At 36.0% G+C, this 21,260-nt stretch overlaps 1 protein-coding gene across 1 annotated transcript in view; it reads right to left on the bottom strand.

Moving 5' to 3' along the window:
• Positions 1-21,260, bottom strand: part of AKAP6 (A-kinase anchoring protein 6) — a 488,735-nt gene that overhangs the window by 93,864 nt on the left and 373,611 nt on the right. Inside the window, exons 9-10 of the mRNA XM_044665065.1 lie at positions 10,167-10,313; positions 6,895-7,119 (exon numbers count right to left, since the gene is read on the bottom strand). Coding sequence (XP_044521000.1) covers positions 6,895-7,119; positions 10,167-10,313 — 372 coding nt within the window. The remainder of the gene's footprint in view (positions 1-6,894; positions 7,120-10,166; positions 10,314-21,260) is intronic.

Here is a 21,260-nt window from a genome sequence, read left to right as displayed (position 1 = left end):
AATGACTTCTTAGATCTCACGGCATTCGTTTTGATGGATCATTTTTTTAAAAAAAGCATAGTGTTGAGGGGTTAGCAAAGAATTTCATTGGGAAGTTTCAGTGGGAAAAGGGAGGCTATTTCTAGATTTCAATTATTAACATTTTAGCATTTACCTTTTAGAAATACCTGAACAATAAATTTGGTGATACTGTGATTAGTTTCCAAAATGATTTTTTTAAACTGTAATAAAACATGGCCCATGACCAACAATTCCACTGAATGAGCTTTTTTGGTGTTATGGGTGGGAAAGAAAGGGGCTTTTTAAAAAAGTTGATGGGTGGTAAGCAGTAGCAGCATATAAAATGTGAGTTGGGTGGATGTCAAGAGAAAACCTACCAGCAAGTTTGAACTTGCCCTTGAAATAGTTTGGCTGACTGCCGAGGCCAGCTCCACTGCCTTCTTTGGCTGGTAATGGATCATTTCTCCTGAATTGAGCCTTTAGAGTAATGAGTTTGGTTATGGAATACAAGGAACATATGATTAAGTAATTAGTTTTCTTTTCTTTCTGAAGGGTCATCGTTAAAAAAGTAATGCCTTTCAGCCAATGGAATTTCAGCTCCACACACAGCCACAAAAGAGTCTTTTGCCAGAAAGTAACTTCATAAAAATCTCAATGTGCTTTTAGCACATTTAGTTGACAAAATGTGTTCAACCCCTTTTTAATTTTGCCTTTCTTTCCTTTCCAAGGCTGTTTAATTTGCATGTTCCAGTGTTCTTCCTTCTTCTCTGTGCCCCTCGCCAACCCCCATCCTTTTTCATCCATTGATTCTTGTCTCTTACTCGTTCTCTAGTCCAGATTTTGTGTGTATGTGATGGCAGTCCCATACTTACTATTCCTCTCCCCCTTAAAGGGGAAAAAATAAATTCAAAACTGGTTTCTCTCAACGACTACTTTCTAAACAAAAGTACCAAATAGGAAGCATATGCTGTTGCATATATAATATATACACATTATATATATATAATATATATGTACATGCACACATGCATATGGTATATACACACATATGATATATACATACATACATACATATACACACACACACACATATATATATATATATATATAAATATAAACTCAGGTCTTCCTGATGCCAGATCCACTGAGCCACTAACTGCCTCTAAGAGGACTAAAGGAGAATTCTAGGTAGTGCAATGGATAGAATACCAGAACTGAAGTCAGGAGGACTTATCTCCATGAGTTCAGATCTGACTTTAGACAGTGACTCTAGCTGGCAAGCCATTTAGCCCTGTTTGCCTCAGTTTCCTCATCTGTCAAATCATCTGGAGAAGGAAATGGCAAACCACTCCAGTATCTTTACCAAGAAAATCCCAGGGGGCAGCTGAGTAGCTCAGTGGATTGAGAGCCAGGCCTACACATGGGAGGTCCTAGGTTCAAATCTGGCCTCAGACACTTCCCAGCTATGTGATCCTGGGCAAGTCACTTGACCCCCATTGCCAAAGAAAAGAAAAGAAAAGAAAAGAAAAGAAAAGAAAAGAAAAGAAAAGAAAAGAAAAGAAAAGAAAAGAAAAGAAAAGAAAAGAAAAGAAAAGAAAAGAAAAGAAAAGAAAATCCCACTTGGAGTCACAAGGAATATGACAATTAAATGAAACTGAAAGAAGATTTAATTCCATTAAGAGATCGACATTTAGAAAATAGAGTTAAAAAAGATAGAGCGTAGAACTATGTAATCAGTATAGGCAGATATTGCTTCATGAATTCACAGTCAAAAACAGAATATCATAAGAAATATGAGTTCAGAGAAGTATGGAAAGATCAATATTTACTAATGCAGAAAAAGTAAGAAGAGTCAAGCAAACAAAATGCATAGTGTCTTCAACTATGTACATGAAAAGAACCATGAAAAAAATCAAGTCAACTTTTCTAAATTATAAACAATAAGAGGAGGCAGCTGGGTTGATCAGGGGATCGAGAGCTAGACCTAGAGACATAAGGTCCTAGGTTCAAATTTAGTCTCAGATACTTCCTAGCTGTGTGTCCCTGGGCAAGTCACTTAACCCCATTGCCTAGCCCTTACCGCTTTTTTGCCTTGGAATCAATATATAGTATTGATTCTAAAGTGGAAGGTAAGCAATTAAAAAAAAACAAAAAACAAGGATGACCAGAAGTCATCAGAGCTATCAGAAGACAACCGTACCTCCATCACTTTGCAGACATGGAAGGTCCACAAGTATTGTTTATTGCAGATATTTTATACTATTTTGATATATATTAATGTTATACTGGTTTTTCTCTTTTTATCTTAAAAATACTATTTGTTATAGCTCTTGGGGTATGAAAAGGGAGAAGGTATCCTGGAAGAAATTAAAGTGATATTTAAAAAAGACAGGAATGATTTTTTTAAAAGTAGAACATCTCTTTTAGGGGTCTAGCAGTCCAAAATTAGTTATCTAAAGGACTTATCTAAACATTTAATGTTATGGGAAACATTTTCTTACCCCTTTAAAGCCTGAGCTTTGGCACCTTCTGTTGGTAATGACTGTCCTATTTTATTATATCAGGGAATAAGACATTTTCCTTGATGCACGCTTAATACCACCATGGTGGTAAGTCTCTCTTCTTCAAGAGTATCACTGTTACTGTGCATCATCTCTCACGCCTACTGCCTTTGATTAATAATATCTTAGGCACTAAAATATTAACTTCTCAGAAATATTTAAACATCTGACTCTATGTAAAATAAATACTATTATTTTTCAGTAATCTTCGGGTTTTGGTAGGCAAATCTAGCAATTCCTTGAGAGAAAGAATTATTATAGCCAGATGAACCCAATCAGTGTATGATCAAAGTAGTCTAGAACTTAATCTAAAAATACGATAGAGATTGAGATTGTAAGGCAAGAGAAAAACTTAGGTTTCATTGATCTCAACAAATCTTCAGAGTACCTATCTAGGATATGAAGCTGAAAATATTAACTGGCATTTTCCAAACTAATAGTCACAAGGCCTTCAACAGTCAAATCTATTCAGTCTCTCAGCAAAGTATCTGTAGTCAGTGAGGAGACCTCCCATCTATCACAAAGAAGTAAGAAAACTGAGCTTTTTCTTCTTTTGAATACTGTGGAGTTAGAGATGAGTCTTAGCTGAGTTAGGTCTTCTTAGTAAATTACTCCCTAAAATTATTTGGAATGTAGATGGGGAGAAATGTTACAAGGTAAGAAAAGTCATCTTTTTTGGGGAAAAAAAAGGTTTTTAAAAAATAATATACAGATGGTTTCAGGCTTAAATAATCAAGTATTCAGTGTTATTCTAGTTACTTGAAAGAGCCTGAGACATTCCCAAAGGCCTCGATTACTCCCAAGGAACAGGTTGCTGTTGTTCTGATTGTTTGTTCTTTGAGATTTGGTTTCCCCAACTCTTTCAAGCTTGAAGTTCAGTAGGTGATGGACCTGACCCCACTCCTGATCAGCAGAGAAGCTTTGATAGATTGCTCCCCACCAGGCCACAAAGGGAGGGGGCTCCACTCCCCCAGCACCACCACTGGAAGACGAGGCTCACCACAGTAGTTCTGGACTCGACACTGATACCAGATAGACTTTTAGAGCCCTGTTGCTGGTCAGAACTCTCAAACTCAAGGGAACCATCCACCAACCTCAGCCTCCCCAGCTGCAAGGATTATAGGCGTCCTTTGACTACTCTGGTCTCTGGGAAAAATTTATGCAGTCATATTCTCTTTTTTTCTTCCTCTTTGCCCCATTTCTCACTTTCTCTTTTCTGCCTTCTGATTTCTAACATTACTAAACAGATGATTTACTATATCAAGCATCCTAAATATTGCAAAGGAATGAATGTCTGCTCCTTGCTCCTTCTTCAGTATACAAACAATAGTGCTACTTAGGATTTCTTCAAAGTTACTTTTTAATTTTTTAACATGTAACACAAAATAATATGTAATATAACAATAACATAATACATATGATTTGTTATAAATATTTAATACACTTTCATAAATATGCTTATCTAAGAGGAACAAATTCTTTTGTTAGCAATGTCCAAAAAGCTAATTCTCATTCTTTTTTCCCCCATCTCCTTCCTACCCTTCTTCTTTCCCCAAAAAGACAAGGAATAGGACAATATGATATCGTTTATACATATCATATTATACATATTTCTCTATTCGTTATGATATCATCATTTAATCAATGATAAAAGTTCAATGGTAGATACCATATATATAGTATGGTGGTCATGATGATAATAGTACTCCAGGTTTAAAATGTGAAAAGCTAACACCACCACCACCACCATCACCAGATTCAGTCATTTTTCAGGCTTGTCTAACTCTACATGACCCTATTTGGGGTTTTCTTGGCAGAGACAGTGGGGTGGTTTGCCATTTCCTTCTCTAGTTCATTTGAGAGGAGAGGAAACTGAAGCAAACAGAATGAAGTGGCTTGCCCAGGGTCACAGCTAGTGACTGTATGAGGCTGCATTTGAACTCAAGTCTTCCTGAGAGTTGAAATATTTGTGAGATTTAAAAGATATTTTAAGAGAATATAATATATATACATACTTAATATATATGTATCTGTCAAGTATTTTACAGCCTTTACAATGTCATATAAATGTTAGCTGTTGCTGTTGTTACTACTGTTACTATTACTATAATTACTGATGATGATAACATCCTTATTTCAGAGCTGATGAAAGTTAGTCTTAAAAGCCTTAGATCACATGCGCTTGGTTATATATCTAGTAAGTAGCCAAGGAAGGATTGGAATTTAGATCTTCCTGACTACAATTCAAGTACTTTATGCCATATATAGATTCAGAACTAGTTATGCATATATATGCATAAACCAAAAATGTGGCATTACAACAGAAAATATAGATAGATACTTCATATTAAACCTTTCGGTTAACTGCCAACTTAGCATATTCCTTAAAGTATATCAGAGGTTCAAAAAGTTCATAGGCATATTTCTAAGAGAAAAATTCCATTTTTGAAGAAATGAACCATTTCTTATAAACATGAAGACTGCTTCTTTAAAAGCACAAGCAGTCCACCCTAGCAAGACAATTCAATTTAATGTATTTGGTTTTCTTCATTCAGTAGCAAAGACAGGAATTTTCTGGACAAAATAGTATGCAAATCAATCAATAAGCATTTATTAAATACCTACTATGTGCTAGACACTGGAGATACAGAGTGAAATCATACTGGATATGTGTTGGGAGACTGGGAGTGTTCTCTCACCTTTATACATGGTTGCTCTTATCAGCCAGTTAGGTAGCTCAGGTCCAACAATGAACCATGTGTAACTGAGTCTGGTAAGAATGGTCAGCTGCTTGGAAAATAGAGAAATGTTTGCTTGGCCACTGAAGGCATTTTCTCTTTCCTCCCGCTTGTTAAAGCTTTTCAAGTTTTAGAAGAAACCCAAGAATCTGTGTTCAAATTGTCCCATAATGGAAAGAATTCTTGATTTGGAGTTGGAAGATTCAGATAACTTATTCTCTTTGTGCTTTTGGGCAAGTCAGAATGTCTCTGACCCTTGGTTTTCTCACTTTTAAGATGAGTAGATTGGAATGCTGCCCAACTCATGATAGAGAGATGATGGATTAATAGGAAGAATAAAAACATTTTCACACATGGCCAGTATAGGAATTTACTTTGATTTACTATAATTGTATGATAGAAGGGTTCTCCTTCCTTCTTTCTTCAGTGGATAGAGGGAAGAGGAAAGGAGAAAAAGATAATTATTAATTAGATTTTTTTTTAATGGAGGGATCCAACTAGAGGACTTCAAATGTTTTTTTCTATGGTCCTGTGATTATTTCATGTCCATATCTCCACTTGTTCAAATCCTTCTCTTCCTGCAGAAAAGTGGGCAGCACAGGTTCAACTGCCTCCCTGTAGCTTTCCATGCTTCCTCACCCTGCATGCAAAGTCCCATTTCTCTCCTTGGATCTTATTACACTTTATATCTTTCCTATGCATTTTTTCAGGTTCTAGTTTCGATTAGTGAAGGGTACCTGAAGTCTCCTTACTAGATGATAAGCTCCCTGAGAGCAAAAACATTACAGCTCATTTATCTCTGTATCTCCTGGGACACAGCATGATGTATAGCATAGGCAACTTAATTAATATTTATCAAACTGGATTGGCCAGAGCATTTCCTGAGATGGCGATGCCCAGCAAATCAGATCAAACTCAAGTTGGCCAGGCCCATGTTTACAAACTGGTTTCATCAGCGTAAGCATCCATAGCAGAACCACTATTACTTTTGATTTCACTTTGTGTAAACAATGGAAATAAAATGGTGGGGGAAATGGCTTGCCTAAATAGCATGATAGCTCACTTCACACAGATGTAGTCCTGGATTTACCCCTGTGATATTTAGACATCTTTAATGGTTGAGAATTGCTTCTGTTTTTGTTGCCTACCTCTACAGAGTCAGTCTTCAAATGTGACACTCTATCACCACCCATCAATTAAATATTTACATCTTTCTCCTTTCATTTTTCTTTCAGAATATTTTTTAGCAAAAATGACCTTTTCCTTTATAGTTTTTCTACCAAAGATTGCCTTTCAAAAATCCAAATAATTTCTTTTTTTTGTCTTAAAAAAAATTCTCACTCAATACTCATTCCCCCACCCCTGCAACAAGCCAGTAGTTCTCTCCTTCCATGCATATGCATAGAAGCTATATCCATATGCAGACACTGTGTAGTAGTCAGTATTAGAAACATAGAGGATATCTATGAATTCAGGGAGAAATTTAAGTGCACAGTGATGCATAGATAGAGGGTGTAATATTTTATGTACTTGATAAATATTTCATTCTTACCATAAAGAAAGCTTTTTATCAACTTTGATTGTTTTTTTATTACCTTAAAGTATTGCAGTTGTTTCTCAGCATTCATTGTTCCTTCTTTTTCTTGTCTCAGGCAGGAATTGAAGATGAAAAGCTCTGTATCTCTCAGCCACCCCTTCAGCTCTTTGATCCTGACCTCCAGCTGCCTTACGAGGCTGCCGCTTTCAGGAGAGAGCAGGTCACGTGGACCTAACCCACTGTGCCCTACCATTGTGTCCTGGATCTTCTCTCCTAGGGTTTTCTAATGCAGCAGATAAAGAAACCATAGATTAGCTTTATGTACCAGAATATATCACAGGTTAGTTAGCAACAAGAGCCACCTGTAAGACATCCGAATGAAATTTTCAGCTTTCTATTGACATCCAGTCAATTTCCGTTTTGTTATAGCATTTGATGCTTTCATTCTAAGATGGTGGGTGTTGTCTTGGCTACACGTGTGGATTAAGAGGACTATATTCACTCGTATTTTCTTTCCACATGAGGGAAACTTGGCCCAAAAGTCCACCTCCCGGTCACTGATAAAAATTCATTAAGATTCTCAGGACAGAGTTTACAGACAGAGAACCCTCTGCATAAAATTTTCAGGAGCTAGAAGTCTAAGTTTAATCGATATACTAAAGAGGCCAAGGATAGATTGTGCATGGAGAATTAAATTCCTTTTCTGTATTGTGGAAGGCAATCCCCTAAAGCTCACAGCTAAGGTGAGCTCAGAGTGGGCTGGGCCTCCTCAAAGCTATTCTAGATTTTACCTGACTTACAAATTATCAGCCCCACTGCTCTTCCTCCAATCCCTCACCTGACATGTTCGAGTCTACTGGTTGTAATATACATTAAAAAAATAATACCCAATCCCCTATACTGGTAGTCTTTTGAGCTTAAGTACTCTGGCATGAAGGTGCTTTTTGAATGGAGAAGGGATGCTTTTCTGTTGAAAACACACAGTTTGGAAAATCAATAGGATTGGATTTATAATGATAAATTAAACCTGCAAAAATAAGCTTTAAAACACAAATAAAATTAAATCAACAGACATTCATCTGCTGTGTAGTGTTCTGTAAATAGCATCTTTAGGAGATCATAACAGCAAAATCGGCTTTCCTGGCAACACCCTTCCATTTTCATGGTGCAAATATTGATAATTTGAAGACCCTCAGTGGAATCCAGATTTAGCTATTGTTTTTATGCTGTAACAAAAGTGGCAGCAGGAGGTGAAATCAATGCCCTTGGAGGGTAGGGTCACAAAAAAGAATTTATTGCCACTTTTTTGTTCTGGAACAGTTTGCAATCATAAATTCTTCATAAACAGAATACTTCAGAGAATGGTCCGTCTTCATAAATATACGACAGAGGACATCAATTTCATTTAATTCACAATTTGTGTCAGCACAGCAGATGCCAATGCCTGCCTTGATAGGGTTGTTTAATATGCAATTGAGACAGAGTAATATGCAGCACAGGGGACAAAATTTCACAGATTAAACTGTACGCACCACTGACATTTCATTCTAATGTATTTCCATTCCACACTGTTCACCTTAGATGAAAGTAATATTAAAAACCATATCCCTCTATTTTACTATTGTTAGAAGTTAAAATCCTTGTCTTTATTTTTTTTCATGCCAATTAAAATGTAATCATGCCAATTAAAACAGTATGCCTACTGTTGTTAGTTTCTGCATAGGTTTTTATTAAATTCCTTCCCTCCAAAATTCCCTCTATCAAATACTACTTATTATACATGAGAAACTAACCACTTCTTTAAAAAATCTATCATAAAAATGCTTAAGGGATAGCTAAATATTCTATTTTATTTTAAGGATCAAGTTGTGAATTTTAAAAATTTGTTAAGAAAGATGTACTTAACATTTCCATTTATATTATTACTGCTTTTAAAAGATTATTTATTAGAGGTTCACCCAATAGGTATCACATTGTATTATAGTCTAATAACTAAAATGAGCGCATTATTATGCTCCTAATCAAACTGATAAAACACATAAAGTCACTTTTCTTGTCTGATTTTAAATGAACTAGATTTTTAAGAAATTGTATCACACATTTGCCTTTATTAGATTCTAGAATGTGCAGAAATTAGTGGAATCCAGTCAAACCCATAATATTACTGAGCGAAGAGTGCTGTCAATTACTTCTGAAAAGTATTGAACCAATGGGTAACAGGAAAAAACTTTTAACATTTCAAGTCACCTTGCATATTTGCAGATTCAATTGAATTTGGATGAGCAAACAAAGATGTGAAATTGCCATTATATTAGTACACAGGCTAAACATGGCATAAACCAAAGTCTGTGATTTCATCGTTACATGGACAGCTTTTTATTTCCTACATTTTTAGGGCTTTTTTTTTTTTTAAAGGAAAAGGGAGGCTAGCAGAATTATGCTCCCTAACTGAATTTCACTGATATGAAACAGCTATAATTAACTATTTAAATCATTTACAAATTTATCTTACCATTGATTTGAAGTGAAAGCAGTTGAGAAGCAAAGTGAAGAATATAGTTTAACCTCTCTTTCTCAGCTGTCTTCCAACAATAGGAAAATATACTCTCCTACACAGTGCCATCCCTGATCTCTGAGTATCGAATCACTATATTGCATTTTCTCTCTCTCTCTCTCTTTTTTGGCCAGATTCTTATACTTCAGTCTTTGGCAGAGACCCAGCACATCATTGCGTGAAATGAATTACATAAAACTTTTTTGTGCAGCTTTTGTTAAAAGTAAGCTGGAAATTGGGACCCAAACGAGAGGTGGCTTTAATTCTATGATTCAGATTTCTAGATTTGGGTCCAATTTACCCCTTTGTTTTGGAGCCCTGAGTATGACTTGAAATCTGTAGTGACAAGCCCACTTTTCATCTTAAGAGTACAGTAAATAGTTAAACAGTAGATGTCTCTAACATGTACCTTCAGAATAAATTCTATTAACATTCACTCAAGCATGACAGTCAGTGTATATCAGATATACTGTATTATAGTTGACTTGGTGCATACCCATAATACATGGCATATTTTACTTACTTTTTATGTATTAAAGAACTAAAATTATTAAAGTCAGAGAGGAGACAGGCTCAGAATAAAAAAAATCAACAGGAGAGGAAAAGCAAGGTTCCCCCCCCTCCCCATAATAGCATGAGTAGCTTGTTTGAAATGTAGGTAGTGAATTGAAAGGGAGAGATATTTGTGCCTCAAATTAGAAATCAGACAGATAGAGTACTTCACTACACAAAAAAATGTACACATAACCTACAAACAGTAATAAAAATGCAAATACCCCAAGCAGTTCCCATTTTTCATTAATTGAATCCACTTTTTCAAGGAGATCGTTTGGTAGTAAAGCACCACCTTTCTTCAAATCTTCAACCTTCCTAAGCAGCGCCATCTTTTTCGGGTGCCTGATTGACATTTCTACACTGTATCGCTAAAACAAAAAGAGAGAGTTACCATTAGAGAGGTATTTTCTTAATCATATCTCACCCCACAGATTACATTTCTCATTCTAATACGGAGACACTAATTCTGTGTTTTTCATCTTTAAATAATGGTGTTTTATGTTTTTATTCCCCACGTAAATCTTAGTATGTACCAGGCATCTTGAACAGGAAAAATACTGTTGAGAATTATTATAATCTATTACAGATTTTATGTATATTTTAAATATAATGTAGATATCGAAAGAATCATAGATCTAGGACTGGAAGTTTCTAGAGAGTAATTTTCCCAGGATTACCTAGAGAATATGTAAAAGAGCCAGGATTTTGATTCCAAAATCAAGTGTTCTTATTACTATGCCATAATGTTATAGTGAAGAAGGGAGTTTTGGACTTTGGAATTCCAGGTTCAAGCCCGGTGTCAAGGTAATCTTAACTGTAAGTAGGCTTCTAAGTTATGTAACTCCTTAGTATTGATTGCTGATTTGTTTTGAGGGTATTTCCAAAAGGGGAGTTCCCCACACTGACCAAATCATAGGTTGGTTTATTTTCAAATAACATATATACATAACAAATGTGTATCTGTATCTATGTAGACACGTGTACATATACGTATGCATTTATATAGTCATGTTTACAAACATAGGGTCATAATATCAATAAGCTTTTATAAGGGCCTACTTTGTATAGGAGATAGAGTCCCTATGAGAGATATCCTTGAGATACTCCATTTAGTAGGGTCAGAGTTCTGACATAGGACTTAATAATAACTACAAATTTGACATAATTTTAAAAATTCCAGATTGTAAAATTACGTATTTATTAGGAACAAAACATCATAAAATTTTGACAATTAAAATTCTATGTCTAACTATTTCCCTTATATCCCCAGCCCCAGAAAGCACCACATTCACCATTGTCCAAACAAAATTTTCCTTAAAGGTTATATGTCTCAATATCTGCTCTAGCTTAAACTTTCCTGGACTTTGGGTATAATAACTCACTTTCATTTTCTTAAAAGATGAGGTAGGGGTGGGGGAGGGGGAGGATGAAGCAGAATGGAAATGAGTAGTTTCCAGGGGAAAATAGCATGATTCTTTCCCCTCCATAAATTTCTATAAAATGTCTCAAAACTTCACAGTTGGCTTCAGTACCCACTTTCCCCCCAAAAAATATATGCTGTACACCTGACATAATGCCAAGTGAACCTCTTTAGAAAGATATTTTGCTAGAGGTAATGTAAGAGCGATATAATATGACAGTTACTATGGTGACTCCTCAGATAACACAACTCAAATAACTTCTTAGCCAGAAAGTCCTATAGAAGGCACAGCTACAATGATTATACCTAATTCTTCAAACATATTCTTCTAGTTTCATATAAAAACAAATCTATGCATAAAAGAGTGTCCAGATTATGGGGGATAGAAAGAGAACTATTTGTGCATTCGGTGCTTATCCAAAATGCAAACTTCTTTCATTCTTAGCACAATAACCAGTACCAGGTAGCTGCTATTCCTTGTCTTTAACTCACCTAAGACAGATACCATTAATGGACTCAAGAGAAAATGCTATTAAGTACACAAAGCAGTGGAACATTAAATTGAAAACAGAGAAGGAATCCAAGAATCACAAGAATTTGGGTGCATTTATCCTAGAACACAACATGATTAAAAAATCCTAAAATACAATTAGAAAGAGCTTCAAAGAAATTAAGAAAGGTAAGAATGGAGCGTTTCAGCTAATAGAACTCTGGCATTTGTATGCATATGTTTGCATACTCTTAGTTTTATAATTTAATCTTTCATTTATACTAAACATGTGTATCATTTGTATTTTGTAAACTTCACCAAATGTTAGTCATTTCTGGATCATAGAAGAAAATGTTTTAAATGAGGAGATTTAAAGCATTTCATATTATTTATGAATGTTTATCAGGGTATCAGAGTATCCCAAATTACATGAATATGCATAGTAGAAAAAAAATCAAGGATTGACTTAGACTCTTTGTGAACTTGGGCGATGATTCACAGAAAATCTAGTTCATGACTTCTAAAAGCAGATGATTACAACTGCTTGACTCCAGCACTAAGTAACGAAATTGTCCACCCACTTTTATTGGCTATAAATGCTCAACAAGTATTCCATGAAGCATCAGCTAGCTTCTCCATTGAGCCAGAGTGCTGATTGGAGGAGATGGTAACCTGCTTTATGTAATCAGATTTCAATCTAAAGATGATGTCGATTGAAGAGATTTACATAATTAATTCTGTAAGGCTACATAATATTGAGGATTGGTGGTACTGTGGCTCTATTTTAGACAGGCATTAGAAATCCTGTTTAGGTAACTTCTTCCCTGATGCCAAATAAATTAACAGACAGAGGGAATCCTCTAGCTGTGTGATAATGGAGCAGATTGGACCAAAAGTGATCATTTTTACCTGTGAATAAATAATTTCCTCTCTTTTCCTCCTAACCATCCCCTTCCCAAAATCTTAACTCTCATTTTCTAATAGTATGAATTTAGTAAAGAGAAAAAAAAGATGGGTCGGGTGTCTCCCAGAATGATGATACTCTTAATATGATTTAAAAGAAATACTGTTCAACTGGAGATATGCTCAAATAATTATCTCCACGTAGCACAGAGTCACTAGTACAAGCAATGCAAAAGGTGATTATATGTCAAAAAATAAGCCCATTTGGATGTACCCTTTCTGTCTCTGTCACAGTGTAACCTACAATAAATAGCTTGGTGAAAGATGTTGATTGATAGACAATGTCTTCTAACTATAAAAAGTGAAGGGATCCAGTTAATTGTTAGACATATTGGTACATGAATGAAGACCACTAGCCTGTCACTTATAAATTTAAGGTGAAATATTTATTTTAATTTTGAAGAGCTCTGAACCTCAAATCAAGCTATGATTTATGTCCCAAGGCTCTTGGGTAGGTTGTTGGCTTTTATTTTTGTGTGGGTACCTGTGGGGGGTTGGGGATCGGGAAGTGTTGGTTCCTGCTGCTGCTGTTGTTTTAGCATTTGCTTCTCTCTCCAAGATTGTCTAGAAAAGTATTTGCTGAAGGAAATTAGCTTCTCAGATCTAACAGTCTGGATCATCCTATCTCTGGTAGGACTACTTTATCCGGTGGAGAGAAGATAATTTAATCTTCATATTCATTCTCTCCAAGGCAGTAAGTGAGCAAAGGCTGCCCCCATTGTGTCTTGTAGTCTGGGGATATTATGATATAGATGACTATTCAATAGCCAAAAATGAGATTAACAAAGTTAAAGTCAGATAACTGGTCTCATCTGCTGTGGAAAATAAGCATACAGTGCTTAATTTTGTCATCATACCTGCTATATAGCCTTCTCTGCCCAAGCCAGAATAGAAAAATAAAGAATAAAAATGCCAAACTGAAAGAAGAGTATTTACATCATTTAAAAGTGTGTTTGCCTGCACAGTTTCCTTATTTTGTTCATGAATCTACCTAACAGAATTGAGAAAGATCTAAATTAAAGTGTAACGATATTCTTCCTCCTACCCCCTGTCCTGTGCCAAAAGAAAAATAAAACAAGGAAAGCTCAAAAGGGAAACAAAAACTCAGACCAACTAATTGCAAAAAATGTGAACTGAAGAAGTTTGGCCAATTCTCAGTCACTCAGTGGCTATGCTTTGCAAGCATAAGGGCTATCAGGGAATTCCAAAACAAAGAAACCAAAAGCAGGATTTTCTGAAAGAAATATTTTAAGAAATGCAAGAAGACTTGATTGAGATAACTTTTTTTGACACTTATGCTAAAGGCTGCTTTTTTCCCCCTAAAAACCTTTTTTTCCCTTTCTTTTTTTCTTTTTCTTTTTTTTCCTTTTTTTTTTTTTTGTGAAAAATCACACCCGAAAATTCTGCCCAAATGGAGACTGGAACAATGCCTTGAAACAGTGTTAATTGTCACCATGGAAACCAGAAGAATAAGCCATTTTGAAACTGGTATAGAAGGCACACATTGAGCAACTCAAGCATTTTTCTGCCTCCCTCAATGTTAAAGAACAAGATGCCTAGTCACTGAGAGGTCAGAGAAAGAAATCATCATGAAAGGTTTGTACATGCTCACTATCTAGTAATTTAAAAAACAACAACAACAACAACAATAACAACTGTATACAGTAAATGCCATGAGATTCTATACCCAGAATAATCTATCTGAAATAGAAAGATCATCAAAAGATGGTCAGCATTGGAGTATGGATTCTACCCTACAGCAAAACTTCAGGGCCATATTATGTGAACCTTGCCCCCAAAGCTCCCTGGGAATTCTGCCGTTGTAATAAAACTTCAGAAGAGGAAAGAGAAAAGGCTGCATGATGGAATTCAAAAATAATGCTCTAAAAGCACACAGAGAGATTAAGACATCCATTGTAAGACTTTTGTATGGTGCTTCTGTTGGTTATACTGAAAAGAGACTAGACATTGCTGAACACAGAGTGAAGCTATGGCTACAAGAGACAGAAGGATTGAGAGTTTTCTTGATTATTAGAACAGGGTTATGTTAGTCTGTGCTGTCTGGGCTTGAGGATTCTTATTCTGACTCCTCTGCTTATAACCAGAAGATCATATCATTTTACACTGAGAGTAATTAAAATAAGTGATATTATCCAGCAGTTTGGCAAAATGATCCAAATAGAAGTTGCTTAGGATCAAGTTTAAAAAAAAAAAAAAGGCAGGGGGGAAAATCACCTTTTGCTAACTAAATCTGTATGCACCAACTCATGTCTGTCATTCCATAGCCCAACACAGAATCTAACTGTATGTAAGCTTGGCGTGTGTAAAAGAGTATACATATGCCATATAGATTTTTTTCAAAATTAATTTCTACTTTAGCCGTCAAGAAATAGGTTGTAAAAACACTTTTGTGCTGGTTGGTTCTGGAAATATACTATGCTGACAGATATTCATGCAGAAATATGGATATTTGTCTGCCTATCAGCTATCTGTACACTCTTACATTGTGCTTTCTGGCTAGTGTTTGCACTCTTCATGCAAGGCTTCATGGTGGCCCCTTAGGAAGCCCATGCCTAATGCCATTCAGTGATGAACAAAGAGTCTTTTTATACAAAAGTCCAGGGTCCAAAGCTCAGCTGTATACGAGCAGAGTGCAGGAATCTGCTAGAGGCCAGTCTACCCTTCACAACAGTTCTTCGGTTTCTATCTTTTTCTTTTTTCTTTTCTTTTTTTTTATAACACCAATGCAAGGCATTTTATAATCTATGTTAATGTTTCAGATGCTGCCTTTATAACTAAACTTCTGGAAGACATTCAGGATGGAGGAAGGGTGTTCTAACTAGACAAATAAGAGTCGTTATATCTTACAAAGTTCTTGTATTTTGCCATTAGCAATTTATGGCAAATAATTGCACAGGGAAATTATAAAGACTCCTACAATTGTCCTTGTAAATTAATAATAGGCTTTCTTGATTGGGATAAATTTGCTGCTGAGCCTTTGGAAAAATTAAAAAGTGCAATGTCATTTAAAATTGCCAGAACTCGTACAGCAAATTACATCTGAGGTTAAGAATTGAGTTTTTTTCTTCTTCCAGCTTATTCCATTTGCATGATCTGGAAATCATATTACATTGGCCATGTATTGTTAATTGGACATAGATTGCATTATCTTTAATATAAATCAAACTACAAATATTAAAATGAATTGCAAATTCTCTAATAGAAGATCATAAAACAATCTTTTTTAAAGTATCTCCCATTAATAATTTAATTCCAATTATATCACTCAGAAAACTCAAGCAGGAGACCTGGCAACTTATTTCCATGGTCTCTTCTTTTTTCATAACAAATACCTAGATCTGTGATGTTATTTTTAAACTGATCCAGAGCAGAAGCTTAGTGCTGCCATTAAAAATAAAAACAAAAAGAAAACTCTCAACTCTTATGACCTTTTTTTACAGGAGCCAGTGAAATGAATCCTTTGAAGAAAAGATTCCCTAACTTGAGGAACTAAATGTTGAACATGCAGTGGGGGGGTGGGGGGGATGGGGGTGGGAAGGAAAAAAAGCAATTGATCCTCAGCATTCTGCTTATTTAAAGAAAGGGGAAATCTAGCCATTTAAAGTTTCCTTTAAATTTAATATCTTTTTTGAAGCCTTTGCATGCCCTTTAATGAGTTTATATTAAATATTTAATACTGTTTAGGGCATATCCACTACTACCAAAAACAGCTATATTCCCAGCAGTCCCACTGTTTCAGGCAGAGGGCTTGATTGATCCTCCTAGCCTGAATTGAGTAGAATGAAAAGAAGCAGTTGGAAAATAGCTGCAATCATTTAATGCAGATGACCTCTGACAGGCTCACAGCTCTTCTATCTGAACAGAAATTTGCATGGGGTCTCTGTGCAGAGGAACAATGTAACCTAAATGGTAGACAATCTTTATTCTAATGAAGTGGGTGTCAAGGTCAATGTAAAACTGCAATGATAAATGGTGCACCACTAGGCAAGAGAAGTTGCAGAGGCATTGTAGTGCTTTCACATTAATTGAAGACTGAAATGCACCAACTGAAAAGCACAGGGCTCCCTTTTCACCATAATGTGTTCATGTGCCAACGCTGAAATGATTTCTTCAAGATGGCTCGCCTGTTGACATGTATCTTGCTGCAAAAATAACACGAATTTTAGCTCGTGCCCCTCCCCACCATGGACAGTTTTAATTTGGATTATTCCTAATATGGCAGAAGAAGTTCAGAAATCGCCATTAAAATGTCCCAAACCACGACGTGCCCATGACAAGTGGTCTAACTTGTTTTTCTGGCCGTGGGGAGTATTTAGTGGACCTCATATTAATTAGTTTCAACGAAGGAACTTCTTGAAGAACTCTTCATTAGGTTGAACTAACTGGCAAGAGGGGAGAGAGGAGGAGAGGTAGAAGGAACACTGACTCTGATGGTTTTCTCACTTCTCAACGTTTTCTGGTTAGTTTATAGTTAAGCTCTTCAGGTGTCTCTTGCGTTGAATGAAATTTGAACCACGAAGCCAAAGGGAATTTCCCTTTATAATGGGAAAGGATTGTTTCTTGTCTGTGTTATTCGTGTGTGGGTACGTGTATTTGTGTATACACTCAAATCCACTCACATCGTGTGTATAATTCTGTATGTACCTATATATGTGTGTGTTACATATATTTAATATATGAAATCTGTCATTTCAGCTTTGCCAACATTGTTCGACAGTAATAATTATATCGTTTCTTCAGCCGATCAAGTAATTTGTGGCAGCCAATATATTTTTGTCTAATAAAAATGAGGACAGTAAGCTGCTTTTTAAAATCCTGAGCTGCTTAAGCCTGTTAAGGGTATATTGTTTGCTAATACACTCATTAGCAGCCAAGCATTTTAACTTTGTCAATTAAACAGGAAATGGAGTTGCACCATTAGTTTCACAGTTTGCTAAAATACAGATAAGAGCAAACTAATGGCACTGTGAGAAACATTTCCAGATGCAACTCGTAACACATATTATAAAGCAGATGAACCTAGAATATATATTTTACATTTTTCACATCCCCAAACTTCTTTCCATTTTTCCATCTTCAGCACACTAATCTTCCCTATACAAATAGATTTTCATCATGCACTTACAGTTTTCCTAGAAAATGAACTGTGGTCTGTCAGGTTTTTTTTTAAGGGGGGGGTATCTACAGTACTGGTGATTCCTAGGAGACGATTAATAGAATTTACTGTACAATTAATTGCATTGCTAGACTCTGCAGCTCTGATGTGAAAAAGAACAGTATCAAATAGAAACCAGTCTTCGTGAGATGGCAATCCAGAGAATAAACCCCAACATGGAAGAATATAGTGAAAAAAGGGGAAAAAATGTTACTGATGAAACTGTTTAAAAAACTGTACAGCTTCATCTGTGTGTGATTTGTCAGGTCTGAAGCTTTGACGTGCCCAAGGGGCAGACCCCAGCGGGGAGTAGGCTGCAGAGCTAAATAGCTGTGAAAGAAGTCTTAATGTAGGATGGAATTCAAACTAACCTTGACATGACCTCAGGAAAAATATGCAAAAAGTAAAATGAATGCACTCTGCAAGATACATCCTAATTTTGTGGTGGAGCTGGTTAGTTTTACAAACATAACCCAGACTTTAAAAGAAAAATAAAATGCAAGTAAAGGAGGAAAACTTTGGAATCCAAATGGAAAAAAAAAAACAACTTAAGCAGGCATGATGTGTTACTGTGGAGGCATGTGAACCATTTGGAAACAATCCAAATAAAAACCAACACTGAACAATATTGTTGTCAGCGTGTCTATTCAGGAAAATTGTTTTTTTTAGGTTGAATATAAATGACACAAAGCCAAGATTACATCATTGCATTACAAAGTCTGTTGTGGCTTTTAGCTGAACAAGCCCCATGGATCTCTTGGTTTAGGGCAGTAATTCAGTAAGGAGCTTTTAATATGTTATTTTTCTCTCTAGTGTCAATACCATAAATAGAGGAATTTAAGGGGGGAAAAATCTGTGGGTGCTTTCTGGTCTATGTTCTTGTTTTTGTTCCGTATTTGATAAGGATAACCTAAGTCTTTGCTCATACATTAAGTCGTGTTTTGGCTTTATTATGCACTTTGCCTGTCTTGGAGAGTTCGGCAAGCAGGAAAGAATCCACCCTCACATTGAAGCCAAGAACTGGCTAATTCACTGGATATATGGAAATTTTAATTGAGTGTCAACTTGTATAGAAATTCAATCCCATTATATTCTCAATGCAATTTTGTAGTAATATCAGTTATTTACTACACTACTAACCAGATTTTAAACATAATTAAATTGCTAAGGACATATACCAAGAATCTGATGGTTTAAATTCATACAAGTGTGTGCAATGCAATATCAGGTGTGTGTGTGTGTGTGTGTGTGTGTATGTGTGTGTGTGTGTTTCCATTAGATGTATTCCTTCATAGAGTGAACAGACAGGTTTAAATACCATTTTCCTAGAAGATAGTGAAAAAGAGGGAACAGTATTACTGATGAGAAACTCTACTATCCCTCACTATCCTCACTGAGAAATTCCTTAGGAGATATCTGGGGGGGGGGGGGAGAGGGTGGTTAAGGGTCAGTCACTGGTGTTTTGAGATCCATATCCTTTAAAAGATAATCTCTGTAAGGGTGTCCTAGTTAAAGGATTCTTTGAGAACTATTCAGCTCATCGGGCACAAGAACTAAGTTTTCTCTTTGGGGGAAAAATGCCAAGGAAGACATCAACTACACATAGAAATTTCATTTCATGGAATCAGAATCAGCTATAGATCCCTCCAGCCCCTTCTCAGAAAGAACTTGACAAAATAAACAAAGTAGCAAAATCGAGGGTAAAGCAACATTTGTCACCTATCCATACACATATAATATGATTATATGTGAATATCTCTGTCTATTTATTTCCTTCTATATGAGATCCACCATAAGAGAAGCACTTTATAAAAGAGACTTAGCATGGCACCACATTCTCAGAATGTCAACTTCAAGGACCTGTGATTTTAGAGGGAAACTCCCTCCACTGATACATATCATAATAGGAAACACCAATTATAGGGCAATTGAGAGCTGAATGTTTCACCTAATTCTATCATTCTACTTTGCCTAGGAAGTTCAGGAAATGAGGTCAAGAATCAAACCATCAGAACCCTTTAACTTGTAGAAACAACAAGGATTCGCCCATTAGAGAACTGATGTGATTTGGACAAATTTCATATCTCCAGCCTTTCAGCAGAGGTTTACAGAAATGCAGCATTTGAACGTGGCTCTCACAAATATTCTTCCTGCCAAAATGTATGTTTCCATGATATCTATTTCCTATCTCAGACTATTTGCAGCTTTCTCCACTTCAATCCAATTTCATTGGTCTTAAAGCATTCTGTTGAGTATTTGCACATCTCAATGGATGTCCCGTGCATAGCAATGTGCCTCAGTGACTATGTGGATCACTGCCATAATATATCATGACTGTTCTAATTATGGTGTCATTATGACTCACCATGTCATGTTGTAATACCATGTCAGCACATACCAAAAATTGTTATGTAATTATGTAACATCTTTACAGGCATGCCATGTGTTCCAGGATGGAAAAGAGTAGACTGAAGAATAGTAATTAATGTTATGAAACCTATTTTTCCCAATGAAACAATTTACTTAAATCTGCTTCCCTATCCCCTTCCCCCTCTCCACCAAGTACCTTCAAGGATACACTTTGCTTTAGTTCTGAGACTACTACACAACTAGGTGGAATTTATTGCTTAACAAAAATTTATTAAGTTATTACTATGTGCTAGGCACTGTTCTAAATTCTGGGGATTCAAAGGATAAGAAATAGCAGTCACTTTCCTGGAGGAGCTCACAGTCTGATGGTATAGGCTAGGAATTGGAGAGACTGTCTGTAAGTATATACAAGATACACAAGAGGAGAGGGAAGGTAATTTTAGAGGAGCAGCAAGATGGCACAGTGGATAGAGTGCCAGGTCTGAAATCAGGAAAGTCTTAACTTCCTGAGTTCAAATCCAGCCTCAGATACTGGTTAGCTGTGTGGCACATAATCCTATTAATTATTCATCTGTAAAATGAGACAGAGAAGGAAATGACAAACCGCTCTAGTATCTTTGCCAAGAAAATCCCAAACTGGCTCAAGAAGAGTCGGATAAGACTGCAAACAACTAAACTAAATTTAGAAAAGAATGCCCAAGTGGCTGGTGGGATGAGGAAGGCTTTTTAAATGACAGCACTTGATTAAAAGAAGATAGTGATTCCAAGAGTTGGAGGGTATGTAATCATATAATGCCTGACCCTGACTACCAGTGGTCAGAAGATAATAAGATCTCTCTCTCTCTCTCTCTCTCTCTCTCTCTCTCTCTCTCTCTCTCTCTCTCTCTCTCTCTCTC

The sequence above is a fragment of the Gracilinanus agilis genome, chromosome 2 (assembly GCF_016433145.1).
Source record: "Gracilinanus agilis isolate LMUSP501 chromosome 2, AgileGrace, whole genome shotgun sequence".
NCBI classification, from domain to species: Eukaryota; Metazoa; Chordata; class Mammalia; order Didelphimorphia; family Didelphidae; genus Gracilinanus; species Gracilinanus agilis.
Note: the sequence above shows the minus strand (reverse complement) of the source record. Positions and strands in the feature narration are given on the sequence as shown.